We start from the raw sequence: 10119 nt of genomic DNA on the forward strand, positions 1-10119 counted from the left end.
AGGAAACAATCTCTTTCAGTTTATTTTGGATATAACTTTTCAAAATGTCCTCCTGAGTGGCCATAACAGAGACACTTTGGTTTACAACCAAAATCAAATGCTGCAGCGCAAATCAAAAAGGATGTAAGATGTTTAAAAAAAAAAGGAAGTTCCATTTCTATTTCCTATTAAATGTCTTTTCATACAAAGTGCATCTGTGCAAGCTCTCAGCCTGCAGAAACCAACATCCCTCTTTTCTCTTTCTAAAGATATGTACAGTAAATCCTCGTCCTCCAATAGAAACCTTCCATGAAGGTACAATCATTCATTCAGAATCAAAACAAATGCTTCTGACCTACACATAAGCCTGAATAGCTGCTCTGTGTCTGAATACGCTGCTAGGAACAGGCACACAAGATTCTCACACTTTGCTGCAAAGCTGCAAAAATATGATGATCTTGTAGAATATGATGCATTACTATCGATTAAACAATCCAACAGTATAAAGCAGTTAGATTTAGCTCAACCTAATAATGCAGCTGTAATATTAATCCAAAAACATCATATCGAACAGTACTACACTGACATGGGCCATTTTTCTGCAGAATGAGTACTTCTGCGTTTGATACTTGAAGTACATTTTGCTCATAATACATACAGTACACACCTTTACTTAAGTAAGGTTTTGAATGCAGGACTCTTACTTGTAGTGGAGCATTTTCATGGTGTGGTACTAGTACTTTTACTGAGTAAAACTACTGCTTATTTTGTGCTGTATGCTGTATGTTACATCTCACAGAGCTACACAATTAATTTCCTTCATGGGACAATAAAGAAATCCATAACACAGTATTAAATCCATAACACAGTCAGTCAAAGGTCACCACTGGGCAGCAGGGATAGAGCACTCATCCTGCAACCTGACAGCGACCGTGGTTTCAAAATTGCCACATTAAATCTTCACATCAGATTCCCTGCAAATTTCTAATGCAGACTCATGCTGTAGCTCACATTTGCTGCATGTGTAGCACACACACAGAAACATCTTCTCTCTTCTAAAGGCACCTTTGGATGAGAGAGGGTGTATGAGTCCATCCCTCTCTGCACAGTCGTGCCTTTGATAAAAGAGCAGCTGGATCATGTACTAACAGCCAACATTGAGGTCAGAAACATCACAACCAGATCAATAAATGTTGGTTTTTATTGATTTATTTTTTCAATCAAAACACTTGTATGATTAAACTCTCAGCTTCAGTCTGAAAAAAATCATGTCTGTTGCGACTTTCAGCTGCGTCTGTGTGTCTCTGTGTGTGTGTGTTCACACCCAAAATCAAAGGAAATTTTTCACAGCAAGGCGATGCCGTCTGCTGCTCAGTACATCTATTCTGCTGCTGGCGGCGTGGCCCTTCCCTCACTGTTACGTCTCCATCTGCCTTCTGTACTCCTTTGTATACGAGTCCCCAACTCCCAGTGAAACTGGCAATCAAACAGCTCCACGCAACCAACAAACCCAACGATCTTTCCTCTCACCATGGAAAACTTTCCAGAAACACTGAACTAGGAAGTAATCGCTAAATCTGCTATTTATTCAGTTGGCAACATGTTCCTTTTCACAAAGCACGTAGTATGTGAAGTGCTGCGACACTCCGCTAAAATAGACCACCAGTAATATTTCAGTAGTAATAGAAGCCCACGCACCATCCTCCTGACAGGAGTGCTTCTCTCCATAAATCTTGATGGTTGACAAACTACAAATATCTCACACCCCCTCGGGATGTTTCAGTACCTTTTATCCTGACAGATGTGCGGCAGTCACTGTACTAACACCGGGAGGTTTGGCATGTGTGCAACTAGTGGCAAGGAGGATCACAAAGATTAGGATGGGTTCCGCACTCAGCTGTTTCTTCTTCTGTGTGTGTGCATGTGTGTGTGGCCATGCATATCAGACTGAAAGCAGGTCATTTTGCAGGTCTTTTATCAGCACCATAATGTCTGTGTCTGTGTGTATTGTACTGTATGTCTGTGTGTGTGTGTGTGTGTGTGTATCATTGTATTTACATTTCACCCCAAGGCAACTGGCACGATAGTGTCATGGTGAGATACCATTAGGCTGTCCAGGACATAGCATTTAAAATGCCGCTTAACTCGAGGGCAAGTTGAAGCCCATGTGGGTGAGAATGCTGTTAATTTATTTACATGTGCGTACATACTGCGTTTGATCAATCACTGTGCAAGATGTCCAAGCAAACCAAATGCCTGGATGAATGTGGTGCCACTGTTCATATCAGGGAGTATTTTACACTCTGTAGGTGCGCCTGTATGTGCCTGTGGGCAACAGAGGAAGTGAAGTCCACGTTGCCCCACCCCCCACCCACCCTAAGGTCATAAAAGTTGCGTGCAACAGAATAATGCATTGTTTCCTCCCTACATTCAACAGCCATCAGGCATGCCTGTGCTGCGAAAAACACCTTAAGCGGCCTTGCACATGAAACCATAAGAAACTGACATCTGGGGCAGAATCCTCACTCCTTTGAAGTTCTTGTGATACGCTTAATAACCTTGAGGTTTTTCACTGATGTCTATAAAGACAGCCATATACGACCCTGGGCATAGCTTAAAGGCAGAAGGCTTGAGGACTCAGAAACGGTGGCTTCCTTGCGGTGTGTGTGTGTGTGCACTTGTGCAGTTGTGCTTGTGTCTGAATCCCTGCGCAAGCGCCTGCATGTCTGCGTGAGTGTCATATGAATGATTCCACCTAAAAAGCAATTGTTCTCCTGTGTGCTCATCACAGAGGCAGGACTCCAGCACGCCGATCACTCCAGCTTTAGCACAAGTCTCCCCATGCCACCAATATAATATTTAACAGAGGGATGAGTTTAATGTATCTCAGGACGCTTACTGGCACTCCAGAGAGCAAACTGTGTCTGAGCACAGAGATGATAAACTAGCTACTGAAATCTCTTGTTTCTCCTCCCTACTTTCCCCCCTCTGCTCTCATTTCCCTCCATTATCTCCTACGACTCCTTAAAACAAAATTTTCTTTTGCCAGAAAATGCTCATTTTTGCTTCAGTGGCTTTAATGTTTGCTTTTAGATATATGGTTTTTATTAGAGGGTTTCAAAATACAAATAATAAAGCAGAGCTCACAAAAGCTCCCAAGTGCTGTGTACTTTTATACAGCAACGTGAGCAGAAGACTGCAAATAAAGCATCACTTTACATTGTAATGCTTAAATTATGCAAATATAAATTAAAGGTCCATTGAGAGTCATTAAAAATGAAATAGCAGGAGACAGAGCTGGTGAGGATGACACGCAAAGAATGAGATTTTATGCGCGCTGGGAATTGTCACTTTCCTGCAGTTTCCTTTTGATTAGAGAAAATGTAAGAAGAAGAAAGGCCTGGGTGAAAATTAGATGACAAAAACTGCGAAGGGAAAAAAAGAGAAAAGTAACTGTGCGAAAAAAGGTAACAGACAGACTAAAGATGAGAAAAGAGAAAGTCTGATGCAGATAATTGGGAGCAATACATTCATATAGCCAAAAATGTAAATCAGAGCACTTAGTGGCAAAATAAATGCTGAAAAGATCAACAGTTTTTGTTTATTCTTGAGATTAGAGGGCGGTTGGTCGTGCTCGTGTGTTTACGTGTCGTCGGCTGTCAAGCGCTGAGAGACGTACAGAATCAGAGATGATTAACACGATGAAGAATCCCTTCACATCTCTCAACAAGTCTCACGCTCTCGTCTCAACGCTCTAATGAGATGCAGATCATCGCGAGTGACATTCGCGGCTGCAGAATGTGCTGTAATCCTACAACAGAGAGATCCATCAGCACCAACGCTGACAGACAAACACGGCAGGCGGGGACAGACAGCAGGAAAAGACAGCGAGGGTGTGACAGTAAAACCGAATCCTGATGCCTAAGACAGAGTCAACACTCGGCACAATGAACCGCAGCGTGCTTCGAGATTAAACTCGGCGAGGCAGGAGGGCAAAATATTAAGACTGTATCTCGAAAGGAAGGGGCGATACAGGCAAAAATAACACTAAAAGAGCCAAAATATGCAATGAACACGGATGCCGAGCGGAGTAAAAGCACGGAAAATGAATAAAAACACGTCCAACGAGATCTGAGAGTGACAGTGAGAGAGGGGAGAGATGTAGGGGATAAAGACAGCAGAGTTGGGCCCTGGGAGAAGTGAGTGACAGTGAATTCCTGACTGCCGACAGATAAAGAGGATCCTCTCCTGGAGCCAGGGGACGTGTTAGCGTGTGTGTCAGGCTGTGCCGCATGCTGATGCATTACCTCGCAATTCTTCATTGATCAGTAACCTTTTGCTGGACAGGTTAACAACAACAACACCAAAAAAAAAAAAAAAAGGTCAAGGGATTAACCTGATCCATTTGCGGCTTTGGCGACAGCCAGCTTAAACCTGTAACTGTTCAGGGTTTTTTTTTTAGCTTCTTTCACATTTAAACTCAGCTTCCAAAGCAGGTGAGATATACTAAATGAGGAATGGGAAAAGTTAGCGCACAACTATTGTGTTTCAGCTTTGGAAACCGAATAAGATTGCTCTTTCAGTTCCAGAAATTCGAGGAAATCCAGACTTCTAAAAGTGGATGATCCCATTTACATTCAGCGTGTTCATGGCTGACTTCGAATTTCTCAGCCTCTGTGAGTCATTCCACTGTTGAGTTAAAGAGTTTAAAAGTTATTACAGAAGCAGTTTAAAACTGACTCACTTATTTCTTTTTTCGGGGGCCCGACTTCTTTCTTCCATTAGAAAGAAAGTCTGCATGTGCATAAATAATTTGCAACACATTTAACAGAGAGGAGGGCAACACAAGGAGGTCAATTCATCTGAAGCGCTGGCGCTGCTTTTATGGAAAAAAGGCCTTTTGAAGAGAGGAGGGAAAAAAAAAATGCCACAGTGGCACCACAGATCGACACCCAATCACACATCATGCACGAACAAGACTGATGATAAAGAACTGGAGCCCTTGCAGAATAGCCTGCAGTGATAACTGGTCTTCTAATCCTTACAAGTAAAGGGAGAAGTTACACACAAAGCATTTTGTTATATTCAAGATACATTTGCGAGGACACATAAATATATGTAATGTGTATCGCTTGCGGTGAGAAATGGGGAAAAAGAGGCTGCAGGGGGTGTTTTACGGGTAATATTGGCGTTGTTAGTCCAGATAAAGCAGTGGTATGTCGGGGCTGCTCATGGGCAAGGAGAGGTGAGGGTGAGATGAAATGATTTTATTGTAGCGATCAATATTGTTTGCAGTGGAAGGAGAAACATACAGAAAAAGATGAGAAGGATGAAAAACGCTGGTTTGCTTCTCATTTTTTCCGTGTGTGAATGTATAAAACATCTCTTGCATTGTAGCTACAAATTACAAATCATTTCTATGATATATTGTGCTTTTAAGTAGCGTACAACATGCAAATTCATCCAGATTACAAAAAAAACCCAAAACATGTTTTCTCACGTACTCTCAGTGGGATGTAGCCATGCAGAGACATTTGTTTTTATTCCCACAGGTTTTGAAATATCCACCTCCGAGATTTCCACTGCTACCCATATTCAAGAAGGTGACTGGAATTTTGCTGGTGGTGCTAACAGCAATGAGACATCACATTTAAAAAATTCATCTGCCACATCTCTTTCCAGTCACAGGGCTCTGGCGACTCTGGATAATCCACAGATTTCTTTTCATAGAGACTGTATCTTTGGAAGAAAGTTGCTCCAATGAAAACTGTCAAAAGAGATTTGTGGGTTATACAGAGTATGAGTGCTGTGACATACGTGTCGTGTCAGGCAGGGGGGTCTTTGAGACAGACAGACCTGAACGACCTGCACCACCAGAGATAAGTGAGAAAATGTGAGACTTTGTTATTTCATTTCATTAGTCAATCAACTGAAAATAATCAACAACTATTGTGATAAGCTAATAAAATAATTAATTGTTTGAGTGGTTTCCAAAAATCTAGTTCTTCTCCATTTGGAGGATTTGCTGCTGATCTTTGTTTGTTTTTTTGGTTTCATGGTCTTCAGATTTGCCTCATTGTAATTTGTGCTGTTTTCTGCTGCTCGATCGGAGGATCCCACAGCCAGGGAAGAGCCTGGGAAACAAACTGTGTTCCAGCCCATTACAGTTAACTATAGTGATCCCAGCCCACCTTAACCTGAGACAGAAGGTGCTTCCTGCCACTCTTCCCCTGTAGATGAGCCTGTAATAGGGCCACGTAATTACCAGTGGCTGCCTTGGAGCTCTGCCCAGCTCAAACGCCCAGGGCTCTCATTACCCACAATGCTGCCTGGGCTCTTAAATATCAAACACCTCTTTGTGCTGGAGGCTCAACTGCTCCTTAGCCTACGGCTACCCCTCTGTGCTCTGCTGTGCATGCATCTGTGGGATTGTTTACCTGAGTGTGTACCAGTGAACATCTGGAAGTGTCTTAATACATATCTATCACACACACACACACACACACACACAGGTACACATATAAAAATGTAGGTGCATCAGCTTACATGTATCTTAATGTATTGTGTTAATGCCCACTTTCTGTACATTAGAGGCTTGTAGGCAGGTGGACTTGATTTGGGGGGGTCTCCTTTTAAAAGCCTTGGGCCCGACTGTTGCCAAGAGCAGAGAAAGAGAAAAAAAACTTTACAGCAGCATGGACAATCAATTAGTCAATGTTTCTCCTTTCATGTGCATAAAGAAAGTGTTATTCTTCTACTCATTAGCACTTTCTTCTAAGTGCATTAGCACCGCACTATGGAAAAACACTTCTGAAAAATGGGTCTAGGGCTAATTCACAAAACCATTAGTTCATATTCTCAGACAGAAAGTGTGCAATACATGGCCTCCTCTTGTGTAATGTGGAGGGCACATTTAATTGGTGGATGTCAGTGGATACGGCATAAGGAGAGAATCACCATTCGAACAGAAGTGCTATATCCCATTATAACTGAAGAATAAACACTGCCCTGGCAATATACAAAGTAACCTTGAAAAGTGGCCCATGATCTCGACACTATATGATACAGTAGTATTAGTGCTGTGATTCACTGAGCAATGGTGCTATTTAACCGAGTTTCTGAATGTGAGTCTGAGGATTTTCTCTGCAAAGTCCATTAAATTTAAATACCCCAATGATGGGAGGCTTACGAGGCTCTACATCAATTGTTCTGCGAGTGCTTAGTGTTTCATGCCGTGCCATCATATCTGATCATACAGGAGGAAAATGAACAGACTGCAAGAGCCGAGAGGCTGTTGCAGCTTGCTCCGAATGCATGCTGCACCTAAACACGTGTCCCGTCATGACACAAGTGCACCTCTTCTTTTTAAGGGAGGACTGCACAAAAAACGGATGGCGCTCGTGTCACCTGCACAGTCAGGTTGTGGTGGAGTTGAGAAAATCTAATTAACCTGTATGTTGTATCTCAGTGACAGCAGACAAAGGAGGAGCACCACTCCATAAGGTCAAAAAAAAAAGAAAATGAGAGCAGAAGCAGGTAATAACTAAAACGTTATCTGACTGTTTTAAAAAAGCACCAGTGTGGACTGGGAGTTGTGGCTCAGTGGTCATGACACTTGAACCACGAGGTGAAAGTTGTATTAAAGCTAATGCTTGTGGAAATCTAGACATCATGTCTTTGTATGTGACTGCACTGCATTGCTTTCCTCAAGGCCCATTGATATAAATAACCAAAGACTTTTCTCTGCCTTGGTAAATTCTGTGAAATTTTGTTACTTCATTAGTGACCATTTCCGTCCCACTGTTACAACATCTGGATTTCTTTCCGGAGCTTGCTGATCTCGGACAAATGCAGCCGCCTCTCAAGCTCTCCTCCCCTCGCAGAAATTTCCTATACGAGACTCCCAGTCGCTGATTGCTTAATTGGCTGCTGCCTTGGTAAATGGATGCTGATTTCGCGCACGTCACAGGCAGACACATAGAACGAAATGCACAGAATTTAAAGTGGCCATTTCATGTGCATAAATCAGAAAGTGAATGACAGTTAAAATGCATCAAAACTCTCTCTCCGAACAAGAGACATGAGCACAATTTAGACTGAACAACTCTGTGTTTGTTTTGATCTCTCATATGTCTTGTGTAGCTTGTGTTTTCAACACATCTTGTTCAAAGTTTCATCTTCTGTATGCTGCCAAAAAACCCCTGAGAAATCAACCTTGCATCAGGACAGAATATACAGTAATACAACCTGACACATCCTGCGGTCATATTCACAAATTACACAGGGAGTCTCATTAAATCATCGAGCTGTGAAAATGATGTGCGTTAATCTCAGCACCACAAAAATAAGTTTTCTATATTTGATGAACCTGGATGCCTTATCTCTACACCTGTAAGATTATATGATGTAGCATCATTTGCAGTGCACTGATACAAAAAAGGGCTTCTGTCGGCCTACGCACATTTTTGTCAGAAATTGATATTCTGACCCGCGACTGCACTGCTGTTCCGAATGGCAGATCACTTTACAGGCTAATGGTGAATTAAATGAAGTCAGCCCAAATATCAGCCATCTGAAGCCCGCAGAGGGATGCCTTCCATTTAGCCCTGTGATTATGAATGAAAAGAACAGAAACGTCCAATATTTTCTTTACTGAAGTGTTTGTTAAATCTGCCAGGAACGACGGACAAAATTAAACTCACTACGAGCTGAGATATGATGCTTGACGGCTGACTCGCAGGTCCGTCACAGTCGCGAGTTGAGAGTTACTGTGTGAGTAATGAGTGATTCTCTGAGGCCTGACATCTACTGCAGACAATCAAAGAGGAGAGGAGAGCTACAGATTCACCCGAGGAGGTGAGTCTAAAGGTTGAAGAGTCCATACCACACCCAAAAACTGACAGGCTTGATCTTCACCTAAGACAATTTGTATCTATCAACATTTCGTTGAAATGTCATTGGGCAACATATTCAGGACCTCGCTGCTCATGCAGCGTAAAGTCAGCCAGTCAGTCAGTGTAAAAAGAAATCTTACCGTTGTCCTCAACGGCGAAATGGAAGAGGTCTGAAGTGGCATTTTCTTCTTTCCGTAACACGTAGCAGATGTTCATGTCATCAATATCAGCTGTAACAGGAAAGTAAGTTTAGTCACAAAACAAACAAGAAGTCAAAATGGCACCAAACCACAGCAAGTGTTGACGTAATTAAGGACAGAATGCTAATGGAGGCTGCTCCGCATTTTAATCTGTGGGGTTACACTGTCATGTCAATGTGAGATGATGCATGATGAAAATTTTAACAATCTCCTTGCTCCAATCTAAAGCAAGGTGATAGCTAAATTACACATTGTTTATAGGAGAGAGTTGTCCTTGCCAAGATTAAAAATATATATTTCTGAAACAATTTGCATTTTAAGATTAAAAAAACATTGATGCTCGCCACAGAAATAGCCTCAAACACGCTTTGAAGTTGCATTATGGCTTTATGCCGTGTTCAAACACTCTCTCTGTCAAATAATTGTTCAAAGATGGAAGCTGTCCCGCTTCAGCACCGTATCAGCTGCAGTAACAGCAGGTCTCTAGTATCACACTGATTCAGTTCCTTATCAGCACTCAGCATGAACAATTTTCTACCAGAGAGAGCATTCTGAAAGTCATGCATCCGTAATCCAGGACGATAAGGCCACAACCTCAAATCCGAGACAGCTCAAGCTAAACCAACAGAAAACCTTTAAATCCCGAACCTGCCAGCTTTCTGTGTCAACACCCCTGAAAACCAGGTGACAGTGGATCTTTTAATGACAGACGAGGGTAAGAATGTTAAAAACAGGATTGCGGCAAGCGCCTCCACTTCCACAGCTGTTTTCTGAACTTCTCTGAATTACAGGGCTCTGCCTGCATTTTTTTTCCACCATTCTCCACAAACGTATATTGCAGTGCAGAAAAATCATGGAGACTGTGAAAGGGCTTGGCCCCTGCAAACCACCTCCTTCAATAATGGATGGCAGAGGAAGGAGGTTCATAAAAGTATAAACCCCTGACTCCTGACTGGGACACATCTTAAACCTCTCGGGTGGCTTCCTGCCATTCTCCTCCTTCCCTTCCAACATGAACACGGACAAAAAAAATGTGCAGTATATGT

General features: G+C 42.3%; 1 protein-coding gene across 1 annotated transcript in view; it reads right to left on the reverse strand.

Moving 5' to 3' along the window:
- Window positions 1-10119, reverse strand: part of LOC121617565 (FRAS1-related extracellular matrix protein 2-like) — a 54949-nt gene that overhangs the window by 38169 nt on the left and 6661 nt on the right. The window contains exon 2 of the mRNA XM_041952757.1: window positions 9014-9103. Within this exon, the coding sequence (XP_041808691.1) occupies window positions 9014-9103 (90 nt within the window). The remainder of the gene's footprint in view (window positions 1-9013; window positions 9104-10119) is intronic.

The sequence above is a fragment of the Chelmon rostratus genome, chromosome 14, assembly GCF_017976325.1.
Source record: "Chelmon rostratus isolate fCheRos1 chromosome 14, fCheRos1.pri, whole genome shotgun sequence".
NCBI lineage: Eukaryota > Metazoa > Chordata > Actinopteri > Chaetodontiformes > Chaetodontidae > Chelmon > Chelmon rostratus.